The following is a 27,077-nucleotide window of genomic DNA, read 5'->3' as shown; positions in this document are numbered from 1 at the left end:
TTTGACAATCGCCCTTATTACTCCTTCCTCCCTCCCTCCACACCTTCCCATGAACTATCTCTCACAGAGACACAAGGGGCAGCGGAAGGACAGTATTAAGCAGCCGCTTAAGGCTCTAAGCAAAACTTGGGCTCACGTTTAATAAGACCTAGTTTAATGGAACTTGGGACACAGAAGTAGCCTAAATATCATATCGTGAGATGATAACAAAATTCACAATCACGAAGAAAAAGATCTGGTCCATCAGCCATAAAACACAAAAGTGTCTCACTGCATGCAGTAAGCTGTTGGGATTATGAAATAAAATAAGAGGTCTCGTATTTTAAAAAAAGAGTAGAAACACCGGCAAAGATGCTGGAAAAAGCCTCTCGATTTAAATCACAGACCTTTTCTCACGGAGCAGTTCCATCTTGTAAAAGATCACACATCTATCTATAATATCTATCTGGAGTGGAGGAGTGGCCTAGTGGTTAGGGTGGTGGACTTTAGTCCTGAGGAACTGAGTTCGATTCCCACTTCAGGCACAGGCAGCTCCTTGTGACTCTGGGCAAGTCACTTAACCCTCCATTGCCCCATGTAAGCCGCATTGAGCCTGCCATGGGTGGGAAAGCGCAGAGTACAGGACGTCAGACTCACAGAAGCAGAAGCCTGCGCGGCCACATTGGTGATCTGCAAGGGCCAACTTCTACATGGAATGTTGCTAGTGGAATAGCAACATTTCATATAGAATCTCAAATAGTGGAGGAGTGGCCTAGTGGTTAGGGTGGTGGACTTTGGTCCTGAGGAACTGAGTTCGATTCCCACTTCAGGCACAGGCAGCTCCTTGTGACTCTGGGCAAGTCACTTAACCCTCCATTGCCCCATGTAAGCTGCATTGAGCCTGCCATGAGTGGGAAAGCGCAGAGTACAAATGTAACAAAAAAAAAATAATAATAACACGATATACAGAGAACAGCGTTAGATCTGATATTGGTATTCATGCAAATTTAGTATGGAATTCATTTGATTCCATTACTGTGGAAGTTGTTCATTCACGCTTTCCAAAAATACTAGGACTAGGGGGCATGCGATGAAACTACAGTGTAGTAAATTTAAAACAAAATCGGATAAACATTTTCTTCACCCAACGCGTAATTAAACTCTGGAATTCGTTGCCGGAGAACGTGGTGAAGGCGGTTAGCTTGGCAGAGTTTAAAAAGGGGTTAGACGGTTCCCTAAAGGACAAGTCCATAAACCACTACTAAATGGACTTGGGGAAAATCCACGGTTCCAGGAGTGGCGTGTGTAGAGTTTGTGCGTTTGGGAGGCTCGCCAGGTGCCCTTGGCCTGGATTGGCTGCTGTCGTGGGTGGGATGCTGAGCTCGATGGACCCTTGGTCTTTTCCCAGGGTGGGATTGCTTATGTACTTTATTGCCTAAGTTTACACATTGTCACGGTGTTTTGTATATCTGTACTCCTCATTTGTTAGCTAATCACCTACAAATATGGCTAGTTACATTTTTAACAATCTTTTGGTCTCAGGCAGATTTCCCATAGGGATGGATCAGATTTTTTTTTTTTTGTTACATTTGTACCCCGCACTTTCCCACTCGTGGCAGGCTCAATGCGGCTTACATGGGGCAATGGAGGCCCTTTATTCTCAAGTCTCAAGAGATGGATTTGTCCCTTACTTCAAGTTTGAAGGGATCCCCATACTTACAAAATTCTTGGAGTCTTACTACCAATTATCACTCTATATAGATAAATATTCCTGTCTTCATCTGTCTCAGTTTGGGTTCAGACCTCAACACAGAGTCCCTTTTATTAACTTTGACAACAGAGATTAGAGATTATTTAAGTAGGGTTAAACAGATACTCTCATTAGAATATGACACTTCGGCTGCATTTGATTCAGTCGAACATGGATTGTTATTGGAGGAACTGGGCGTGCTTGAATTGATGGCTCCGGTCTTGAACTGGTTTCGGGAACTTCTATGTAAATCGGTCTTATAGTGTGCGGAAAGAAGGTGTGTTATACAAGAGCTGGCGTTTGTATTTTGGGGTTCCTCAGAGTTCTCCACTGTCACCTATGTTGTATAATCTTTTTATGAGCTCTCTGGGAAATCTCTCTTATGGATGGTGAGTGTCTGTTCTCTTATGCAGATATTCTGATATAAGTACCAGTTTTCACTACAGTAGATGATACCTGCTGCTATAGAGTTTGCACTGTATGGACAAAGTTCAACAGTGGACCGTGAAGAATACGCTTAAACTAAATCCAATCAAAATTAAAGTACTTTGGGTTTGTCCTTTCCACTTTATCTTTGGTTAATGGGAAAACCTTAAAAGGTAGATAGAGAATCAAGTGTTTTAGGAGTAATCTTGGACTCTGCTTACTTTTGAATCGCAGGTTAATCTTTGGAAACAAATTTTTTACCGTATGCAGCAGTTACAATTTTTTTTGTTACATTTGTACCCCGCGCTTTCCCAGAGTCCCACTAGCAACATTCCATGTAGAATCTCCAATATTAGCAACATTCCATGTAGAATCTCCAATAGTAGCAACATTCCATGTAGAATCTCCAATAGTATCTATTTTATTTTTGTTACATTTGTACCCTGCGCTTTCCCACTCATGGCAGGCTCAATGCGGCTTACATGGGGCAATGGAGGGTTAAGTGACTTGCCCAGAGTCACAAGGAGCTGCCTGTGCCTGAAGTGGGAATCGAACTGTCCCTCAGTTCTCCAGGACCAAAGACCACCACCCTAACCACTAGGCCACTCCTCCTCCACTGTTGCTACTATTTGAGATTCTACATGGAATATTGCTATTCCACTAGAAGTCGGTCCTTGCAGATCACCAATGTGGCCGCGCAGGCTTCTGCTTCTGTGAGTCTGACGTCCTGCACGTACGTGCAGGACATCAGACTCACAGAAACAGAAGCCTGCACAGCCTTCTACATGGAATGTTGCTAGTGGAATAGCAACATTCCATGTAGAATCTCCAATAGTAGCAACATTCCATGTAGAATCTACAATAGTATCTATTTTATTTTTGTTACATTTGTACCCTGCGCTTTCCCACTCATGGCAGGCTCAATGCGGCTTACATGGGGCAATGGAGGGTTAAGTGACTTGCCCAGAGTCACAAGGAGCTGCCTGTGCCTGAAGTGGTAATCAAACTCAATCCCTCAGTTCTCCAGGACCAAAGACCACCACCCTAACCACTAGGCCACTCCTCCACTAATTGATTCAGTCTTACTCATTTTGCATTACTAGTCCGGATGTTGGTGTTGTCCCACCTGGATTATTGCCATTCTCTTTACGAGGGATTGAGTGTTAAATTGTTGAATAAACTGCAATTAATACAAAATACAGCATTGCGATTGGTTTTTCCATTTGAAAAAATACGAGAGTATTTCTCAGTATACGAGGCTCCGTTGGCTTCCTTTAAAAGCGTGTATTACTTTTAAAGTTGTCCGTGTGATTTTTCATGTTTTCTATGGTAGCACATCCGAATTGCTTATTCAATTCTTTTTGCGCTCCTTTTTTTTTACTTCTTCCCGGGTAAGAGATCATTTTCTGTTGAAATTCCCTGCTTTTAATGGCATGCATCTGAACCGCCAATTTGATGCAATGTTTCCCATATGGACAGTTGCTATATGGAATGAATTTCTCCCGTACATCTGACTGGAAGTAAACTATATGCAACTTCATAAGAAGCTAAAACCTTTGTTTAGTACATTTTACTGATTTTTATTTATGTTTGTGCAAGTCCTTACTTTTGCATGAGTTTTTTTATGATGTAAACTGCCTTGAACCTCAAACTGAAACACAGTCGTGCTAGGATTTATTAACAGTACCTCACAGTAAATTGAACGCCAGTCACTGCATCAGAAGAATTTTAAGAATTTGAGGCTTTGCCCAGAAATTAGAACCACTCCACGAGAAGAGATCAGTGATTGAAATGGAGTGAGACAACCCCGGAATCTCTTCTTTTAAAAACCGCAGTGGCCTAATGCATGCAAGGAGGTGAATTTTTTTCTGATTTCCATGAAAGAAGATTCCCCCCCCCCCCCATTTATGAAAGTTTGTTCTCGATCTGCTGACTGATTTTTTTTTTTTTTCCCTCTTGCCTCTGAAAGTGCAAGATCACAGGAAATAGGATTAGGCTTTAAATACCAACATTGCTACAGAGGATTTTAAAAATCAAAGAAGTAATGTTTCTCAGAAACAAGCACTTGTTAAGCTCGTTATGTGGAGTAGCAACAGTGCAGGGGAGTCACTAGCCAGAAGGTAATCATTTCACAAATGATAGCAATTTTGTTTTTTTTAAACAAAAAGATGGATATCTCCAACTCAAAAGTATCTACAATGGGAACAAATCCATCCCACAGGCATGTGTAAGGCTTTACTGAGTCTCATTCAAAGACTGCATTAGCTTTGTAAAGAACTGCTTTATGAGAAAGCGTATTAACTAAATCGCTGCCGTATGTGTGTGTGTGAGAGGGGGGGAGGGTTGGCTATTGTCAGACTGCTGCTAAACATACAATGTCACCTAGATGTGAATTTTCTGCAGTACTATAGGGGCATATTTTCAAAGCACTTAGCCTCCCAAAGTTCCATAGGTTTCTATGGAACTTTGAAAGGCTAAGTGCTTTGAAAATATGCCTCTCAGTTCCCAAAAACTCCTAAACAATCTGCTGCTATTCATTTCTTGGTATTTGGCTTTACACTTTCCAAAAATACTAGGACTAGGGGGCATGCAATGAAGGTAAATCGGAGAAAATATTTCTTCACTCGACGTGTAATTTAACTCTGGAATTCGTTGCCGGAGAACATGGTAAAAGCAGTTAGCTTAGCAGGGTTTAAAAAAGGGTTTGAATAATTTCCTAAAAGAAAAGACCATAAGCCATTATTAAGATGGATTTGGGGAAAATCCACTGCTTATTTCTAGGATAAGCAGCATAAAATGTATTGTACAGTTTGGGGATCTTGCCAGGTACTTGTAACCTGGATTGGCCACGGTTGGAAACAGGATGCTGGGCTTGATGGACCTTCGGTCTGTTCCAGTATGGCAATGCTTATGTTCTTATGGATTTCAGTGGTAGCTCAAGATGAGTTACATTCAGGTGCAGTAGATACTTCTCTATCCCCAGAGGGTTTATAATCTAAGTTTATACCTAGGGCAATGGACGGGTAAGTGACTTGCCCAAGGTTGCAAGGGGTACTAGTGGTCTCTCTACTTCACAGCCTGCTGCTTTAAGCACTAGGCCAGTCCTTCACGTCTGGATAGTGCTAGACTGAACTATAGGTATAGTGGTACAGCCATTATTTGTAACATTTAAGCAGTTTTAATTTAGGCCTGACAAAAAGCTGTTCTGAATTAAACTGGTTGGCTACAGCTATGCAGGACGAATATCATGGTTACATATATAGCTACTAATTGTGAGCACCACTGACTATCTCCCTGATGGCGAACCTATGACACGCGTGTCAGCACTGACACGCATAGCCATTTTCGATGACACGCGGCGGCGCCGCAGTGTGGTCCGCCCTCCCTCCTCGCTCCCAGAAACTAACCTTAAAGCCTCCTTTCATGTCGCAGCAAGCAGCAGCAGGGCAGGCCACTCCTTCCTTCCGTGTCCCGCCCTCGCCTGACGTAACGTCCGCGAGGGCGGAGCACAGAAGGAAGGAGGAGAGGTCTGCCCTGCTGCTGCTTGCTGTGACGTGAAAGGAGGCTTTAAGGTTAGTTCTGAGCCCGGTAGCGGTCCTAGTAGCAGTGATTTTTCTCGAAGTGACACACCACCCGAGTTATGCTCGGTTTTTTGGCGAATTTTGATACACCAAGCTCAAAAGGTTGCCCATCACTGGACTATCTGGATAGTGACACTGGATATAGGTGGGGGTTTTTTTTTGTTTTTTTTTAACATCACAACTAGTATTATAAAAAGGGAAAAAGGCTTGCTGATTACTGCATATTTATTTATTAGGAAAATTCACCCAAGGCAGTGTACAGCAAGAATAAGTTGAATGTAGGCAGACAATTACAGCAGTAAAAATATTCAAACAACAGTACATGCATGACATAGTATGCTACTTAAAATGTCAACACAACATGCAATAAAACACTTGAATATACATCATAAGATGGAAGCAAAGGTGGAATACAGAGACAAATAAGACGGAGAAATAAGCGTTAGAAAGTAAGAGGACTAATTTAAAGGAAGTTTCATGTGAAGTCAGAAAGGGGCATGAATATAATCTCAGCATATGGGACCCACATGATTCTTTTTAAAGAGGTCTTTTAAATTAGATAAATCACAAAAAGTACAACAACAGACAGTAAAAACCATAATGGTCACAGATGCCACATAAAGAACAACCCAAAACAACCAGCAAATGGTAACCCTGCTGCCTTGTCAGTATAACTTCTATTTTAATTTCAATGTTTTCAATTTATCCCAGAATAAAAAGAAAAAAACAGAAATGGGCCAGTTCTAAACTCAACAAAACAGGGCAAAACAAATCAGTTAAGAAGGGAACATTGGGGTCGCTGTCATTAAACGCTTAGCCACCCGCCTGGGGTTACCCCGCAGCCATTTAGAGGGTCTATCCCCAGCACAGCTCAGGTCTGCTTGCACCTGCCCCTCAAGCTCCACACTAGCACCCTCCTTCCACCGACTGGGTCACAACCGCCTCTGAGCAAGTCTCCCGCTCTGAAATTATCCCCAATGATTTCTAAGTTACTGGAGCCACTACTACTACTAAACATTTCTAAAGCGCTACCAGGGTTACGCAGCGCTGTTCAATTTAACAAAGAAGGACAGTCCCTGCTCAAAGGAGCTTACAATCTAAAGTACAAAAAATGTGGGACACTCCCAGTGGTCCCACAGTTCCCAGAAAGCACTCACAGACCCAACACACAAACCACCAGGATTCTTTATCAGTTCAGACAGAAAGAACAAACAAATGTGTTTATTCTCAAAACTTGGAACAGTGGAGAGAAAAAAATATATGCAAATAGCAAACAGTAACAAGTAACTGAAAAATGAACCAATTAGAAAACTAAACATCTGTATACTATCTAAACAGTACCTGGGAAGATCTGGAAATATATTTGCTCACAGAGCCTAAGCAAAGAGATCTGTCTCTCTCTCTTCTTCCAGGCTAAGACTGAAGCAACAGCCAGCAACAACTGCTGGGTAATTTCAAACTCCAGCCCAATCAGAGCCCAGTTAACAAATTTTAAAATAAAACCTAGTTACATCACTACAGGAACTTCCTATTATCTGTGTGCAAACTAAAAAAAAAAAAAAAAAAGAAGAGAGAGAAGTCAGTCCTCTGTAACAGCTTTAAGCATAAACATGCACTATCTGTAGGCAAATAGGAGAAATACGCTTCATACATAATTAAAACACGAAAATATCCAATATGTTTTACAGGCTTAAAGTACACTGTTTCTTCACACCCCCATTGCCTAATCAAATTAGTCCCTAAAAAGTAAAGTAATCCAGGAGTGGATTATCCTAGAAAAGGGGTTGTGAGGCATCTGAAAAATAAAACTATGGATCAAATATAGGAAACCAGCAATGGGACCCCACAGTTTTTCTTATTTACAAAGGGACTTATTGCATTCTACAACCGGTATCTCTGTATCTTAAACATACTGCAATCTAGAAAACTAAACCTGAAGTGGGGGAGGCTCTTTTTCTTCCAAAATTGCACCAGAATCATGGTAGCAATCAAGTACTATTGGAGACAAATATTTAGCACCATGGTCAGTTCCAGGCCAGGCCTTTGAGTAAGATACTGGGATTCCTGGGGACTGCAAGCCTGTGAATTTTATATTGGATTGACAGCCGATAAGCTCGGGTTTTTGAACAGAGCCTTCAAAACATGCCCCACACTTTCCCTCCCTGTCCCCAGCAATACCGTTGGAAAACAACTGACCGTGCAGGAGTAACGTATCAACCATACATAATTTGAATGTCATTTTCTTTGTTTTTTTTTCCCCAACCTGGTCCTGGAGGCATCCCAGCCAGTCAGGTTTTCAGGATACCCACAATGAATATCCATGAGAGAGATCTGCATGCAGTGGAGGCAGTGCATGCAAATCTCACATTAATATTCACTGTGGGTATTCTGAAAATCTGACTGGCTGGGACGCCTCCAGGACCAGGTTTGGGAACCACTGTGCTAAGGCAATTTCCATCTTTACCCAGTCTCTCTCCTCATAGTTCCTCTACCTGCTTAGCCTGTAGTGGGTTATCACAGGTTATTGTGCTTCAGCTCTAAAAAGCAACATGTGAAGTTCCTTGAGGTGTTTATAGAAAACAGAGCCAGAGCCTTTATACTCAAACTAGAAATCAGGCCTGTTTCTGACACAAATGAAACGGGCGCTAGCAAGGTTTTTGTTGGAGTGTGTGTGTGAGAGTGACTGTGTGTGACAGAGAGAGAGAGTGAGACTGCTGGGTGAGAGAGTGAGACTGCTGGGTGCGAGCGTGTCTGCTCTGTCCCCTGCCCCCCCCCCTCCAGCCACCCAGCGATTCTCCTCTCTCCCCTGGTCCCCCTCCAGTCACCCAGCAATTATCCTTTTTCCTTGGCCCCCCCCCCCCCGTATCCACCCAGCGATGCTCTTCTCTCCCCTGCCCCCCTCCCACCGAGTCTCCTGTCCCCTGCTCCCCCCTCCAGCTGCCCAGCCATTCCCCTCTCTCCCCTGCCCCCCTCCAGCCACCCGCGATTCTCCTCTCTCCCCTGCTCCCCCTCCAGTCACCCAGCGATTATCCTTTTTCCTTGGCCCCCACCCCCTGTATCCACCCAGCGATTCCCCTCTCTCCCCTGCCCCCCCTCCCACCACCCAGCGAGTCTCCTCTGTCCCCTGCTCCCCCTCCAGCTGCCCAGCGATTCACCTCTCTCCCCTGCCCCCCCTTCAGCCACCCAGTGATTGTCCTTTGTCCTCTGCCCCCCTCCCTCCAGCCACCTAGCGGTCCTTTGTCCTCTGCCCCCCTCCACCTACCTAGCGGTTCTCCATTTTCCCTTGACCCCCTTCCACCTCTGGTTGGTCAGCATTTGCGCCCGCCCACCCACCTCTGGTTGGTCAGCTTTTGCGTGTGACGTACCCGGAAGTACGTGACGTCAATTCATGAGATGGATGCATCCTTTCTGAGAGCACGAATGCTTCAGGCTTTACTGCCACGGAGTCAGCTTCAGAACGTTGGAGGTGCGTTTTATTATATAGGATAGTCCTTGCAGAGATGCTTCAGAAATGTCCCTCCCTCACTGCACTCCCTTTGATATGCTTGGAGCTCAGAACACAAACTAATTGAGGGCCCCTTTTACCAAGCTGCAGCAAAAAAAGGGGCTTGCACTGACGTCAGCACGTGTTTTTTGACGTGCGCCAAGGCCCCCCCCCCCTTTTACCGCAGCGGGTAAAACGTAGGTCTCTTTTTTTTGAGGAAATGGCCAGCCACGGACATTTTGAGGAGGAGCCCTTACCGCCACCCACTGAGATGGCGGTAAGGGCTCCCACGCTAACCCAGTGGTAACTGGGTAGCGAGTGGTCAGGTGCACACTGGATATGACAGCGCACTGGGGGTGGGAACTACTGCCAGGCTGCTGTAGCCCGGCGGTACTTCCTTTTTAAACAAGCGGTAAGCCCATGTTGGGCTCACTGCCGCTCTTGTAAAAGGGGCCCTGAATACAGGCATAAAAATGGTGCATGCCAGGATCTCAAAATCCATACAGGAAAAAAGTGGAAGGGGAAAACAAGTACAAGTAGTAATGAACGTGAATGCGATAAAATAAATATTCTTACAAAAACATACTAAAGAACAAAGAGGCATCAGATAAGTATAAGTGGAGGAGTGGTCTAGTGGTTAGAGCACCGGTCTTGTAATCCAGAGGTGGCTGGTTCAAATCCCACTGCTGCTCCTTGTGATCTTGGGCAAATCACTTAACCCTCCATTGCCTCAGGTACAAACTTAGATTGTGAGCCCTCCTGGGACAGAGAAATATCCAGAGTACCTGAATGTAACTCACTTTGAGCTACTACTGAAAAAGGTGTGAGCAAAAAATATATGAAATGTTGCTACTATTGAAGATTCTACATGGAATGTTGCTACTTTTTGAGATTCTGGAATGTTGCTACTAGTTGAGATTCTAGATGGAATGTTGCTAGTGGAGGAGTAGCCTAGTGGTTAGAGCACTGGTCTTGCAATCCAGAGGTGGCTGGTTCCAATCCCGCTGCTGCTCCTTGTGAACTTGGGTAAGTCACTTAACCCTCCATTGCCTCAGGTACAAATGTAGATTGTGAGCCCTCCTGGGACAGAGAAGTATCCAGTGTACCTGAATGTAACTAATCTATTTACATTTTGCTCACACCTTTTTCAGTAGTAGCTCAATTAACGGGCTATTGGATCTCTTATAGTCCCAGCTATTTGAGATCCTAGCTCCTCTTTTCATACAGCGATCACTTGCCTCAAAGTTCCTCGGCATCTATTTTCAATATCACGTTCATTGCCACTTGTACTTATTTTCCCCTTTTTTTCCTGTATAGATTGTGTTTTCATAGGATCTCAAAATCCAATAGTCAATTCCAAAGATTCCCACATGTAGTAAAGGACACTTTCCACATGGAAAGAGGGTTAGCAAAAATTGGGGGACTCACATGATTTAACATTTTATTTTGTATTTTGTGTGTGTGCTCTTTAGCACTTTTCAGCATTTCTCAGCAATTGAAAAGCCAATTCATGGGTCAGCTCAATGCTTCCCTGATCTTGTGGTTTGCAAGCTTTTTGGGTTTTCGTATTATGTTTATATGTGTAGGTTTTATGTAAGTGGACGATTATGATTTTTTATTTACTTATTTAATGGAATTTATTAACTGCTTTTATGAAGAGATTCACCCAAGGCGGTGTACAGCAGGTACAGTTTAACATAAAACTTACAATTTTGTTAACAGCATAACAATGGTAAAATGTAATATAGACATAAATCCAGTAAATGAAGTAAACTAGAAAACAATAAAATTAAAACATAATAGAACTACCATGAAACGTGATCAAAAATATATGCATTTAACAGCACTGAAATTCAAATAACAGAGATATAATATGTCAGCATAATGGTGATGGAATATCCAATAAAAACATACATTAGAACATTCAACATAGATATGATGCTAATGTTTTTCTACAATACAGTTATAGCATGTAGCCATATATGGACGGTGTGGTACAGAGTCAGTTGGGATAATTTGATGATTGGCAAAAAACTCAAGGCAAGTTCTTTGTGTAATTAAGCAAGAGATAAGGAACTGATCTAAGTTACAGTGTGTGTAGCAAACTAGTCCAGGTGCAGGCTTGGGAGAAGAGCCAGGCTTTCCTCTGCTTCCTGAAGTAGAGGTAGTCTTGAGTTATACCTAATCCCTCTGGGAGTAAATTCCAGAGCGTGGGGGCTACTCCTGAGAAGGCTCACTGGCGGGTATCATATCAAACAATTTCTTTTGACAAGGGTGCAGGTCTCAAAGGTGTGCAAAGGGCTAACATATTCTTTAAGTACTCTGGCCCATGTTGTCCGAAGACCTTGAAAGTCAAACACAGAGTTTTAAATTTTAGCCCTGTAAGGTATTGGTAGCCAGTGTAGTTTTTGCAGGAAGGGTGTGATGTGGCCTCGCCACTTGCGGCCTTCTATCAGTCGTGCTGCTGTTATCATGGCATGGACCACTGTATGCAGAGATTTTGTAGCTGCCGAAGGTGACAGACAATTTTTAAAGGTTGTTTGAATTTGTGGGATCAGAGTGAGTGATGAATCTAGCCAGTACCCCAAGATTCCCAACCTGTGATTTTAGGGGGAGTTCATACTTCCCAAAAGGTATTTTGAAGTCAGGTATTTGTCCACTTGTGTTAAGTACCTACCCAAAGAATCTGTTTTGCGTGGGTTCAGGCAGAGTTTGTTGTCTGAACATTCTTGATTTGTGGTTAGGCAGAGCTGTGAGTAGAACTGGTTCAATGGTTATGAGTAGCTGCACATCATCAGCATAGATGTAGAATTTTGTAGCCATCAAATCGAAGCACCTCAACCAGAGGCTTGAGGTAGATATTGAATAAAAATGGGAGACAATATGGATCCCTGCAACACCCCACAGTTTACTGTCCAGGGAACGATGTGCTAACATAACATAGTAACATTGTAGATGACAGCAGATAAAGACCTGTACGGTCTGATTGTTGTGTGTTTTGGATTCTATAGAAGGTGAGACGATGAATGCTAAGCATAAATACCACTTCTACATCATGATTATATGGAAGCAGTGCTGTAATTATACTTTGCATACATTAGTGTGACAATGTTTGCACAGGGCGCAGTGAGGGTTGGCACAGGAGTGGACTGATTCAGTACTGAAGTTACTCCCAAGTACATGTGGAAACACTATGCTCATACTCTGTCTTGGTACCAGCGAATTCTCAAAAATGAAAAAAATGCCATGTATTAACGCTTTGAAAATTACCCCAGGGGTTGTGTACACCGACGTTTACATCTATTCCTGACCATGCACAAATTATCTAGGTTAAATTTACACACTTGTTTTCAAAAGTATACACATAAATGCAAGGTCCTTCTTAACCCCACCCCCAGTAACTCCTCTTTCCAGTTACGCACAATTTCATCAGCAATTTTTTTCTGCCCACAAAAGTCTCTGCGTTATGCACAGAAGTGGCTTTAAAATTAAACTGTGATGGAAGAAGCTAAATAAAAGAGGCACTCCAGAAAAAGAAAAAATTATAGTATGTATATATATATATATATATATATATATATATATATATATATATATATATATATATACACACACATACATACACACATACATATCTAAAAGGCACCTTCAACGTTCTGAAGCTGACTTCGTGGCTTCACTGAAGTGAAGGGTTCGAAGGATCGTTAGGTTCGTCGCTCTGTAACCATCTCTTTCTGCCCCGCCCTCGCGCCTCTGATAGGTCCGCCGCCCTCGTCATCACGTTTTGACGTCCTCGACGTCATCACACTTTGACGTCGAGGGCGGCAGACCTATCAGAGGCGTGAGGGCGGGGCCGAGACAGATGGTTACAGAGCGACGAACCTGACGAAACTTAGGAACTTTCACTTCAATGAAGCCACAGAGTCAGCTTCACAACATTGCAAGTGGGTGGCTGGAGGGGAGGGGAGGGAAAGAGAAGGGGCAAGTACCTTGGAACTGGGAAGGACAGAGGGGGGGGAACAACCCTGGAACTGGGTGGGTGGGAGGGAGGGCAGACCCTGGAACTTGGAGGGGGGCCAGGCGGAACCAGAAACTGGGATGGAGGAAGGGGGGGTGACCCTGGAACTTGGAGGGGGGGCCGACCCTGAAACTGGGAGCAAGGGAGGGGGCCCCTGGCACACACTCATTCTCACACACACACACTCATTCACTCTCTCTCTGTATCACACACTCACTCTGAGGAAAACCTTGCTAGCGCCCGTTTCATTTGTGTCAGAAATGGGCCTTTTTTCCTAGTATATATATATTGAAATGCCCGTATCTGGTGAAGAAAAAGAAAACAGGGAAAAAAACTGGATAATTTTGTTTTTGTAAGTGCTAAGCAAACTTCCTAAAACAAATTAAATTAAAGATATCTCTAGGCTCTAAAAATTGCACAAAGGTGTGTTGTTTGGTGGCAACATAACACCCCTCCCCCCCCCAAGTGGACCTCTAATCCCTGGTAGTCCAGTGAGCCTGCCCAGATTCCACCTGCCCCACCTCCCCCTCTCCTCCTTTATATAGGGTTGGGTCAAATTGGCTTGGCTTTTTCCTCTCCCCAGGACCTTGACTCATCATTAACAGTCTGGAGAGAGGCAATGGGGGCAGCGGAAAACCCCACTCACCCCTGTCATAGCAGCTGCCTCTATACAACTATGGCACAAGCTGATCCTTCGCGGTAGTCTCACAGGACCACCAATAAGGATTACATTTACAAATAAGTACATGGTTTGTGCTGTTGTTGTTACTTCTGGCTTCCTGTGCTTTCCTGAGGATGTTATAATGCCGTTGTATCGCTCCATGGTGCGACCGCACCTTGAGTATTGTGTTCAATTCTGGTCGCCGCATCTCAAGAAAGATATAGTAGAATTGGAAAAGGTGCAGCGAAGGGCGACTAAAATGATAGTAGGGATGGGACGACTTCCCTATGAAGAAAGACTAAGGAGGCTAGGGCTTTTCAGCTTGGAGAAGAGACGGCTGAGGGGAGACATGATAGAGGTATATAAAATATTGAATGGAATGGAACAGGTGGATGTGAAGCGTCTGTTCACGCTTTCCAAAAATACTAAGACTAGGGGGCATGCGATGAAACTACAGTGTAGTAAATTTAAAACAAACAGAGAAAATATTTCTTCACCCAACGCATAATTAAACTCTGGAATTCGTTGCCAGAGAAAGTGGTGAAGGCGGTTAGCTTAGCAGAGTTTAAAAAGGGGTTGGACGGTTTCCTAAAGGACAAGTCCATAAACCGCTACTAAACGGACTTGGAAAAATCCAAAATCCCAGGAATAACATGTATAGAATGTCTGTACGTTTGGGAAGCTCGCCAGGAGCTTTGGCCTGGATTGGCCGCTGTCGTGGACAGGATGCTGGGCTCGATGGACCCTTGGTCTTTTCCCAGTGTGGCATTACTTATTTACTTATGTCCTCTACTTGGCTCACTTTTATTACATAGAGCAGTGATTTAACCTATTGTGATGTCATAGTGGCTCATTCCACCAATAAGAGCCAACCTCATTAGTGATGTCACAATGGCTTGATTGTATAGAATGTTTGTACGTTTGGGAAGCTTGCCAGGTGCCCTTGGCCTGGATTGGCCGCTGTCGTGGACAGGATGCTGGGCTCGATGGACCCTTGGTCTTTTCCCAGTATGGCATTACTTATGTCATGACTGGAGTTCTATTTGTTTGTACATACGAGTTGTATTTTTTACACATGTAAACCATTCTGTTTTGCAGTTGCAATAAGATATGCTATATAAATTGAAATAAATAAAAAATAAAAAATTTAGAAACATAACCCCTAGCAGCAATAGTACCATGAGATTACTGCCAGAACTTTAAGAGAACCAAAGAGGTCTGGCCCAGGGCTAAATGGGGCTCACAATTTTTAGCTGTAGAAATATAGAAACTATAAGGCAAAAACACTCTACAATGTTATAGTAGATTAAGCACTATAATCACTCGTAAATGGATATATGAATCTTTTTATAAAATTAGCCTCAGAAGCCTAGGGTACCTTTAAAATAGGACACCACTGTATTGGCTGGCATCTTAGGCTCCTCCACCTTCCGAAAAAAAAACAGAGTAAAAACTTCCAGAGACCTTCACTCATGGAAGAAAAAGTCTGTTGTCAAAAAAAAGGGGATAATAATTTATACCAATTTAATGATTCAAGTGCGCCAATCTAAACTATATCTCTTAATCAGGACTTGAAAAACTCAAATCAATGAAGCATAACTATAACTTCAAACCATCAGGGAACCCCACGCTTTAAACTTGACCTTAAGGAAGGTGAACTGCCTAGTATAACTTTTCTTTATTTCTTTTTTACTTTTTTTCTATACTAGATAGGAAGATATATAATCGTCACAACTCTGGCTATTGACTATAATTTTTCATCCTGAAAAGCATAACGCTGTAGAAATATGCAAAGTTGTTCACAATTAAGAAAAATCCAGTAGCTGAGTTAATTTCATTTCCAGTTTTAAAAATATTATTAAACAAATAGACATCTTCCAAATGGAGGCTCCTTTTCTTTGTGAGGTCTAGGCGAAGTGGCCTTGTTGAACGCCCCCCTCCCCAATAGACCCTGACTACTGCTCGGGGGGGTCAACCAGTGCCATATTTTAATAGACAGCTACTGGGGCAGAAGCAAGTGGTGATCACTCTTAGCCCCCATCGCCCCCCCCCCCCAAACTCCTACAGGTGAGTCTGGGTCCCAGGAATGGAGGGAGAGGAGGGGAAGCTCACTGGACCACAAGGAATCGGAGGTCCCCCCAGGAGAGGGATCCAGAGGACCTCTAATTCAGGCTAGTGAGCCCTTTAATTTTCTGCTGTTGTTGTGCCAGCTCTACCTTGATCTATGCTGGTGGGAGCTGGGTATTACCACTGGCACTTCATCCTAATATACTTGGAATGCATGTGTTTTTTTTTTGTTGTTACATTTGTACCCTGCGCTTTCCCACTCATGGCAGGCTCAATGCAGCTTACATGGGGCAATGGAGGGTTAAGTGACTTGCCCAGAGTCACAAGGAGCTGCCTGTGCCTGAAGTGGGAATCAAACTCAGTTCCTCAGGACCAAAGTCCACCACCCTAACCACTAGGCCACTCCTCCACTGTTGCCACTATTTGAGATTCTATATGAAATGTTGCTATTCCACTAGCAACATTCCACGTAGAAGTTGGCCCTTGCAGATCACCAATGTGGCCGCGCAGGCTTCTGCTTCTGTGAGTCTGACGTCCTGCACGTATATGCAGGACGTCAGACTCACAGAAACAGAAGCCTGTGCAGCCTTCTACATGGAATGTTGCTAGTGGAATAGCAACATTCCATGTAGAATCTCCAATAGTAGCAACATTCCATGTAGAATCTCCAATAGTATCTATTTTATTTTTGTTACATTTGTACCCTGCGCTCTCCTACTTATGGCAGGCTCAATGCGGCTTACATGGGGTAATGGAGGGTTAAGTGACTTGCCCAGAGTCACAAGGAGCTGCCTGTGCCTGAAGTGGGAATCGAACTCAGTTCCTCAGGACCAAAGTCCACCACCCTAACCACTAGGCCACTCCTCCACATGTTTGAGCACGCACAAGCAAACAGATGAGTGCAGACAAACGGACAGACAGACAAAAGGTGATGTTGCCTGATGCAAAACATGCCTTTAAAAAAAAAAAAATCCAGTGCCAGGGCAGAACTCTGAAGACAGAAAATTTTTTTTCTTACCTCTGTAAGAATCGTTGTTTCGTAAGAAGGTTGGTACTTCTCCTTCTCCTGTGCGGTCCTCTTTTCCATCTTCTCTCTGTCAGTCTTCTGTTTTCGATCCGCCCCCTTTGGCTGTAAGCAGAAAACAAAGCACGTCACATAACGCACACTTTCCGTAGATGTTGCTCACTGTATTGGCTTACCTCATCCATCAGCACTACTGGTCTTCCATCAATACTCTCAAAGCAAGAAAAGAGGAGGGGTCCTCACAATTTCCACAAACAGTCAAGGTGCACCAACAAGGGTGAAAGCGAGGAGAGTTCCAAATGACCAAGGCAAACAAAGTGTAAGAGCATCTAAGAGTTTATTTGCCAAAATAAACTGACACAAAGACCCTACACGGGCCATGTTCAACACAAAGCCTTCCTCAGGGGTCGTAGCAGTGCAGATAAAGTCAGCTTCGCAGAGTCTTTACATGGGAAAAAAACCCTAAGAGCACTGGAATAATACACGCTATAAGGCATGACCACTAGGTGCTCTTGGAAGCTCTTACTCCTTGTTTGCCTTGGTCATTTGGAACTCTCCTCACTTTGACCTTTGTTGGTGGTGCTTCAATCAGTCGAAACATAGAAACATGACGGTTGATAAAGGTCATATGACCCATCCAGTCTGCCCATTCTCTGTAACCCCTAACTCTTCCTTTTCCTAAGCGATCCCACATGCTTATCCCACGCCTTTTTAAATTCTGGAACAGTCCTCAACTCCACAACCTCCACCGGGAGGCCATTCCACGCTTCCACCACCCTTTCTGTGAAATAATACTTTTAGATTGCTCCTAAATCTATTCCCTCTTAACTTCATCGTATGCCCCCTCATCCAGAGCTCTCCTTCAATTGAAAAAGGCTCTCTTCCTGTACTTCCACTATTGGTCTTGCCACCCAGTACTTTAGATGGAAATAAATAGGAACCAGGCATGCAAGAATGAAGTGGCCCCTAAAGTAGTCTGCCAGGCTACAACAAAGTCTCAGGATCTGTCCTAGCTTTTAAGCAATGTTAGCGGTGATGCTGCTATGAAAAGAAAATACTCGTTCAGCCTAAAATTTCAACAGGCTGAAAAAGAGTGGTTAGAACAGTAGACCACACATCAGAGAAATCCTGGGACATGAGTTCAAAAATGGTCTCTAGCCCTACCACTCTGTATGACCTTGGCAAGTGCTACCTCCCTGTACCTCCAGGACCCAGCTGAAAGCAAGGCATTTGACATTATCTGCATTATATACAAATCAATCGGTTAGAGCATAATCTGGATTATTCCGTAATCTGCATTATCCCAGTCTATAGATTAAATTATTTTAAATTACGGCTACAGTGAGCCCATCACCACCAGAATGAGGATACAGTTCTCATTTAGAGAATGGAAAAAACGGAGCAGATCGTAGGCAAAGAAAACGTGATTTATTAATATAAACAATTGTAATATATGTATACACGCACAAAAACAGCCCGACACAGGCCGTGTTTCGCCCAACAGGGCTGCTTCAGGGGCTACACAGTAATCCTTTGCTGTCAAGGGTAATAGATACGTGCTCAATATACTGTAATCAATATAAAGAAGATCATCTTGATTCAAAAAAACATCTGGATCAGAGATGCCACAAAGTAGAATGCTGACTTAGAGTCAATCCGACAGTCACGTACCTCTGAAAATGCTTTTGTGTGTGTATACATATATTACAATTGTTTATATTAATAAATCACGTTTTGTTTGCCTACGATCTGCTCTGTTTTTTCCATCTTGGGTTTCGCAGACAGTCTGCCTTTGTGCTTCCTTGACACCCCCTCATTTAGAGAATGACATGGGGACAAAGTTTGTCCTCATCCCCACCCTATCCCCATGGGTTCTGTCTCTGTCCCCACAGGTTTTGTCCCTATCCCTGCAGATTCTATCCCCGTCCTCGCGGGCTTTGTCCTCATCTGAAGAAGCCTCGAACACTTATGATTTTATATTTAAATATTTTTATTAAAGTATAAAAAGGAATATATACTGTGCAACTGTTGTTTATAAATCACAAATAGAAAACAATAACAACGAGCAACTATAATAACCCCCCCCCCCTCACCACCACCACCCTCTACCAACTCCAACAATAGCTGACTTCTACTACCCCAAGGAACCCTAATCCACCCTGTTAAAATGCGCAGGGGTACAAAATACAACTCATTCTGTATGCCCTAGTGGGGGAGAAATATGACCTATGAAGCACCGTTATGATTTTTTAATCTAAGGATGAATAAGTCATCAACCATCTCAGGATTCAGACTAGCTCGCCTGTCTTCCACAGTCCTTCCTGCAACAGAAAATGTCTTCTCGGATGATGTGCAGGTAGCAGGAATGTACAGGATCCCCCATGGAAATTTTGCCAGTTGTGGCCAGGAATTTTGCTTGTTTTCCAAAAAATGAAATCATCGCCTGCATGACTCGAACATAAATAACTGTCCAATTCATTAACAGCCTTCGAAGTAGAGAATGACACAGGGACAAAGCTTGTCCCTGTCCCCACAGACTCTGTCCCCAACCCCACCCCGTCCCCTCAGGCTCAGTCCCTGTCCCCATGTCATTCTCTACTCATGATACAGCATTAGTAACTTTTGTCAGTTCCAAGTTTTGCAAATTCCTGTCCTTGCAAATCAAGTGGGAAGGATGAACACACCCACTATTGTTAACATGTCTGAGAAAGCCAATCACTTCCATACCTTGAACACTTTGATCTGGCAGCTACCAGAATGCAAGTGCTCCGTGTATTCCCCATTCTCATTCTGTTTGAAAGTGTCAATTTGGATCCGAAAGGGGACTCCTTTCTCTCCTCCATGTTTCCTTGGTGTAAATTCTGTGCTGATACAATGAACCTAAAAAGAAACATCAATCAATTGTTTTGACATGGAAACCTATGTGAACCCAAAACCCCTTTTTATAATACTTTCCCTTTTCCTCCCTCCTCCCCCATACTTAACGTGGATTTTTTTTTTTTTGTTACATTTGTACCCCGCTCTTTCCCACTCAGGCTCAATGCGGCTTACATGGGGCAATGGAGGGTTAAGTGACTTGCCCAGAGTCCCACTAGCAACATTCCATGTAGAAGTCGGCCCTTGCAGATCACCAATGTGGCCGTGCAGGCTTCTGCTTCTGTGAGTCTGACGTCCTGCACATACGTGCAGGACGTCAGACTCACAGAAACAGAAGCCTGCACAGCCTTCTACATGGAATGTTGCTAGTGGAATAGCAACATTCCATGTAGAATCTCCAATAGTAGCAACAGAACCTCAAATAGTAGCAACATTCCATGTAGAATCACCAATAGTATCTATTTTATTTCTGTTACATTTGTACCCTGCGCTTTCCCACTCATGGCAGGCTCAATGCAGCTTACATGGGGCAATGGAGGGTTAAGTGACTTGTCCAGAGTCACAAGGAGCTGCCTACAATGAATCCTACAATTTCCTGTTTTAAGTTACTAGAAAAAAAATAATACAATTAAAGATCTGTCTGGATTACCTAAACCACAAGGGTGAATTTTCATGGGCTTCACTGTTAGTCAATGCAACCCATGAATTGTGACTTAAAAGGGACACTATCGAACAGATTATTACACCTCCTGAAATTTCTTTGGTATTTAAATTCATGAAAAACCCAAACTTTAAAAACATACAAAAGAGTAACACTCTAACTTGAAACCTGATTTTGCATAATTAAATTGTACCATTGGCAGTCTGCAAAACCCCCAGTGCCATATCAGCTTAAAAAGTCCCATACATAACACATTGACACTCATTGTCAACAGACAGCAGGGGAATGATACAGCAGTGATAGGAGGGCTGTCATTTACTGCAGACACCATTTTACATCCCCTCTCTTTATACTGCTCCTCAGTGGGGGTAGGAGGAAGACAAGGCAGACAAGTATCACAGGCAATTGCTTTTGACTATTTCACTTATTGCCAAAAGATTTAAGAGGCATTTTAATGGGGCTCATTTTCAAAGCACTAAAGTTCCATAGGATACTAAGGGACTTTGTAGGTCTAAGTGCTTTGAAAACATGCTTCCCGTTGTGGCTCTTTTACTAAACTGCTGTAAAAATTTGCAGTTACAGTGACTTAACGCAGGATTTTACCATGTGGTAGCATCTGTTGAGGGTTTTACCACTAATTTTCTTTTGCAGGTCATGCATTAACATTCACATTAAAAGGAGAGGTACCTGCTCCTGGTTAACACAGAAGTACTTAGTACCAGAGGCGTAGCTATGTGGGGCAATGGGGGCCTGGGCCCCCATAGATTTGCCCCTGGACCCCCTCCTGACGGCCCTCTCGACCCCCCCCCCTTCCTCCACCAACCCTCCCCACCTCCCGCCGGCAACCCTCCCCCGTTGTCACCATAGGCTACCTTTGCTGGAGGGGGACCCTAACCCCCGCCAGCCGAGGTCCTCTTCTTCCGGCGCAGGGCTTCGTTCTGTTTCTGAGTCTGATGTCCTGCACGTTGTATGTGCAGGACGTCAGACTCAGAAACAGAATGAAGCCCTGCGCCAGAAGAAGAGGACCTCGGCTGGCGGGGGTTGGGGCACCCCGCCAGCAAAGGTAGGCGACGGCGGCAGGGGAGCGTTGCCGGCGGGAGGGGGGGTCGAGAGGGTCATCTGCAGGGGGGGGGTCAAAGTTGGTGGTGGTGGCAGCGCCGCCAGGAGGGGCTAAAATGTGCCCCCTCACCTCGGGCTCTGGACCCCCCCCTCCCGCCGAAGTCTGGCTACGCCCCTGCTTAGTACCTCCTATTTAGGTGGTAGTAAGTGATCCCTCGTTAACTCCAAGTTAGGCAATTAGAGAGGCCATTTTACAAAGAGGTGGTAGGGTTACTGCACGTGTAGACGGTGCCAAACTGATACTAACGCCCGGTTAGAATACCCCACCCACTGGTAATTTCAAAGTTGGAGTGCACGGTTTCCTGAGGTAGAAAATATTTTTCTATTTTCTACCATGGGGGGGGGGGGGGGGGGCGGCATTCCCAGCGGTATTCGGCAGCGTGGCCACATTGGCGCCTGCCATATGAGTACCACGCGTGTAGCATATGAGCCCATACTACTAGATCAATGGATGGCGTTAAGGGCTCAGGCAGTAAATAGCCATGTACTACTTTTAATTCTAGCGCGCAGCCATTTACTGCCTCATTAAAAAAAAAAAACAAAAAGCCTTTTTTTCCCAGCTGTGGTAAAAAATGGACCAATGGGCACGTTTTTGGCATTCGCACTACCTCAGGCCACTTTTTACCACGGCTTAGTAAAAGGACTCCAGAACGTGATAAGTGCAGCATGTTCACTGCCAAATCCCTTCTCACCCACTCTGTCCATGCCACGCCCCCAAAGACACAAAAAGCTTTTAACGTGTGGTTTACTGCACGATAACTGCTAAATTACCACAAAACCCTGTAACTCAATTACCATGTGGTAAACAGCGCTAAAATTTAGAAACAGAAAACAGAATGTGTGCCCAATTTTCACGCACAATTTAATTGAACAAACCAACCAATTGGCACCGATCATTGACTACTAATTATTGGCGCTAATAGGCATTTATTAAAATTTATGCAGCATTTTTAGGTGTCGGGAACTGCGCACAAATTTTACGTGGTTCCAAAAAGGAGGCGTAACTATAGGAGGGTGAGGGGGCAGATCGGGGGTGTTCCTGCAATTAAATGTGCACTGTTACAGAATAAGGTAGATCTGCGCCTAATTTAGGTGCGAGGATTTACACCAGTTGGTTCCCTGCGCTAAATGCTTTTCTATAAATGACGCCTAACTTTAAGCACCATTTACAGAATACTGTTTAGCGTAGGGGCAACCAGACCATTAGGCCACTTGAGGCGGGGGCCTCAGGTGGCACCCTTTCGGGAGCGGCATCTCCCCCTTCCTTCCTCCACCCTGTTCCGAATTTACCTTCTTTCTTCATGCTCCATAAGCCGGCGGCAGCAGGCACAATTCCAATACACTGCCCTGCCGCTGGCACCTGCCTCTTCTCTTTACTGCAGCCGCCTCTCATGATGTAACTTCCTGTTTCCTCAGAGATGGCCGCAGTAGAAAAAGAGGCTGCTCCCGGCAGTGTTTAGAACATGAAGAAAGAAGGTAAATTCAGTGAACACGATTGAGGAAGGAAGGGGGAGATGCTAAAACTTGCCCTGGGGGAGGGGGCGGAATCTCGCCTTGGGCCACCCCTGCTTCTTAAGCTCTTTCTATTTATTTGCATTTGTTCAGTTTTGCTGATATAAACCTATAAATGTAAGCATTTTCTACAGTAGGTTATGAATGATGAAATCCCCTTCTAAGAATGACAAGGTACATGCACACTATTTCTAGTGTCATCCTTCCACTACAGGTGCCCACATTACCTGAATAAATGCTGAAGCTCTCTTTGAGGGATCCCACAGAAATTCCACAGTGTTTAACTGAGTCGGGCTGGCCCTGGGGTCTAAGATACCGACTGATAATGGGATATCTGTAGAAGAAAACCCCTAAAATTTTAAAAAAGATTACATTGAAGCAGGGACAGAAGGTTGCCACACACAAACCATTTACCAGACCCCAGACTCACTTTAAAAAAAAACAAAAAAAAAAACTGAACATATCATCACACAGACTCAGTCTTAACAGCAAAGTGAATTAAATGGCGGGGGTAGCTTTCGACTGGTCAGATACATGGAGATTAATTTTGGCAAGTGCACTGCAATCCAGCTCAAGAAGGGGCTTCAGCAAATTTTCAGAAGAAAGTTGAAAAGGAGAGATAAACAGACTCACCTATGTCAAGGATCCGATCCCCAGGCCGGCTCCATCTCCAGCCTTCCAGTTGCTGATGCTCTGTGTACTGTAAACGCCGGTCATGGAAGACTACACGGATGATACTCTGAACAGCCAAGCATTATTAAAAGGAAGGCAGGAAATGTAGATTTATTCAGTGTCTGGTATCATGAATTGTTTACTCTTACAAAAGTAATAAACCTAGGGGATATTACCATGACTAAGAACATTTCAAACCAATCTGAGCAAATATTTTACTCATCACATAATTAAGCTCTGGAATTCATTGCCAGAGGATGTGGTAAAGCAGGTGGCATAGATGGGCTTAAAAAAAAAAGTTTTGAAAAGTTCCTGGAGAAAACGTTTCTAACTTGCTATTACAGTAAACTTGGGAGAAAGCACCTGCTTTTGCCGGGGGGGGGGGGGGGGGGGGGGGGGGGTAAGCAACATGGAATCTTGATACTTTTTGGGATCCTACCAGGAACTTGTGGCCTAGATTGGTCACTGCTGGAAACAGCATATTGGGCTCGATGAACTTTTGGTGTGACCCAGTATGGAGGTCTTATGTTCTAATATATCTTTTTTTATTATTATTATTTGAATGAAGTCTTTATTAACAGTTAATACAAAATATCAAGAGACAACAAACCACCCATTACAATGCACTCATCACAACATAATACACAACGTTATTTCTCTAACTGTTCAGTGTGGACTTCAATATTTTATAAACTTATTTTGGTCCTTTTCCCTCCCTCCTACTCCCACCCTCCCCCCTCCCTAACCCCTCCCTCCCAGGACTTGTGCTGTTGGTACCTTTGGTGCAGGGGCGTAGCCAGACACCCAATTTTGGGTGGGCCTGGTCCCAAGACGGGTGGGCAGAAGAACTCTGCCCTGTCCTACAAGTGATTTGGTCTCTCCCTCTCCCGCCTGCATGCCATATGGTCTCTCGAACATCCCCCTCCCCCACATACCTTTTAAATAGCAGATTTTCCCTGGTGGCGAGCAGCAACTAATACACACTGCTCATGTTGGCCCCACATCCTTCCCTCTGATGCAACTTTCTGTTTCTGCATAGGCAGGAATACATCAGAGGGAAGGCTGTGGAGCCGCTGCAGGTGAAGATCTGCTGTTTACAAGGTATGCAGGAGAGACAACTGTTGGGAGTTTTCGGCTGGTGGGGCTTGGGGATCCCTGCCAGCTACATCAAAGGTGTACTGCTACTATGTGGGCCTGGGCCCACCCGGGCCCACCCTTGGCTACGCCACTGCTTTGGTGACATTGGAATTTATACATGGAGGACAACAGGTTCCCAGATCATACGCCACTTGTTTAACAGATTGCGCCTCTCTGCTAGTAGCCTCTCCATCTCGCTTACATGCCTCAATGTTTGAAGCCACCTCTCTATCGGCGGAGTCAAGGGCTGTTTCCAACATGAGGCTACTACAACTCTTGCTGCGCAAGTAGCATACCGCAACAGAGTTTGCTGATCGGGGGTGAAGCCCTCCGCTTTAGCAGAGAATAGAAAAAAAAGGCAGGTTTCCATGGTATCAGGCCTCCCGACCACCGCTGCAACCTGCTACGGATTGATTTCCAAAAAGCCCTAATTTTCACACCTGTCCACCATACATGCCCCATTGTGCCTCTAACTCCACAACCCCGACATAGCTGGGTTCTAATATATCTTGTTCTGAAATGTTCGTTGGCACTCCAAGCAGCAACAGAAGCCACCTGAAAACCGCACAGTTTCCTGGGTACAAGTGTTTTTCTTTACCAGGGCAGCAATGTGCGATTTAGACCGGTTCAAGCCGGTTTAGCGAGGACGGTATTCTGCAAAACATGCATAAAAGGGTTCAGCGGGCTCCTTTCCGTTCGTGGTGGCAGCCAACGAAAATCGTTAAGTAAACCTTAAGTAACTGAACTCAGCAACACAACGAAGCCATAACCTGCAATGAACAATATATCACACTCTTCTTCTCTTGATTCTCCAGTGTTTTGTAACATCATTCTGTATTTGTTTCATCACCGGAGGTGGCTAACACCTCACGGTACTATGTAAGCCACACAGAGCCTGCAAAGAGGTGGGAAAATGTGGGGTACAAGTGCATTCCTGACCAATGCCTTGTCTGAAGAAATTTTAATGGGAGGTCAAGAGCTGTCGGTAGTGGTTCCCTGAAGTGTCCCTGAAGCTGTCAGCCACGAGAGCTTTGTGTGCGGGGCTGGGAAATGGGGTAGGGTGGAAGGTCAGGCCCACTTATGACCCATGCAGGAACTCCGAGCACCCCCTCAGGCCAGCAGGACTGGACGCCCCATTGTCTGCTGTCCCATACCCACCACCATCAATCCCGGCTTGCTGCAGAGCTGGCCAGAGGGTGGGCGGGCATGGACTCACCCGGCAAAAGTACAATGAACCTGGGTAGCCCCCAGCAGTCGGTCTTCGCCCTCGATCCTGCTGCTGTGTCCCGTGGTTTAGAAAAAAAAGGTACACACGGCTTTCATACATGCACAATAAACCCATATATGAAAGCCGTGTGTAGCAGTGGCTTTGCTGTCCTGAAAAAAGTCGCCATGGAGCCACGCTTAGCCGTTCAGGGCATGAACATAGCAGCCACGCTTAGCAATTGCTATGCACATGCCCTGGCCCGAGCTACACGGTAAAAGTCCATGCAGCTCATCTGCATGCAACTCTTCGCTTGCTATTTGGTGGAAACAGCGAGCGGTGCTTTATGGGGACTTTTGTGCATCAGCCCCTAAAGTAAAATGTTAGCTATGAATCAGTGTTGCAGAGGGCCCTTCTTCAGCCTCACTGCAATTTGGGTTTATAGAAAAGTTTGTTTTTCTGTACAAGAATTTCCTCCTCTCCCAAACACACATTCACCCCAAATATGAGGTTGTGCTCCATCATCAAGAAAGGAGCAGTTATCAACAAGAAAAAAAGAAAAGAAAACCTCCAGTCCCTCCTTACCTTCACATACTTTGTGCTGAAATCTTGATAGTCTCCCTGTTTCCTATTGTCATGCAGCCGGATTTCATAAGACTGACCTAAAATGTTGGAATGGCAAATTGTCAGCATTCTTTAACCTGATCAACTTTCCTTTGACTGATTGTAATTAAAAACAAAAAACATACCATGGCACTTATAACCCTAAAAACTTAACATGGGGTAAAAAGCTCTTGCAGTAGAATAGTAACATTATTTAAGGAGGGCTTAGAAATACTAGGACTAGGAGCCACACAATTAAGCTACAAAGTTGTAAATTTAAAACAAATTGGAAAAACTATTTC

At 44.3% G+C, this 27,077-nt stretch overlaps 1 protein-coding gene across 1 annotated transcript in view; it reads right to left on the bottom strand.

The window, feature by feature from the left end:
• Positions 1 to 26,865, bottom strand: part of LOC115475141 (transcription factor CP2-like protein 1) — a 75,885-nt gene extending 49,020 nt beyond the window's left edge. Inside the window, exons 1-5 of the mRNA XM_030210880.1 lie at positions 26,758 to 26,865; positions 23,793 to 23,898; positions 23,387 to 23,493; positions 19,718 to 19,870; positions 16,985 to 17,095 (exon numbers count right to left, since the gene is read on the bottom strand). Coding sequence (XP_030066740.1) covers positions 16,985 to 17,095; positions 19,718 to 19,870; positions 23,387 to 23,493; positions 23,793 to 23,898; positions 26,758 to 26,865 — 585 coding nt within the window. The remainder of the gene's footprint in view (positions 1 to 16,984; positions 17,096 to 19,717; positions 19,871 to 23,386; positions 23,494 to 23,792; positions 23,899 to 26,757) is intronic.
• Positions 26,866 to 27,077: the final 212 nt, after the last annotated feature.

This window comes from Microcaecilia unicolor, chromosome 7, assembly GCF_901765095.1.
Source record: "Microcaecilia unicolor chromosome 7, aMicUni1.1, whole genome shotgun sequence".
Lineage (NCBI taxonomy): Eukaryota > Metazoa > Chordata > Amphibia > Gymnophiona > Siphonopidae > Microcaecilia > Microcaecilia unicolor.
The sequence above is the reverse complement of the archived record's forward strand: the minus strand, read 5'-3'. Positions and strand labels throughout refer to the sequence as shown.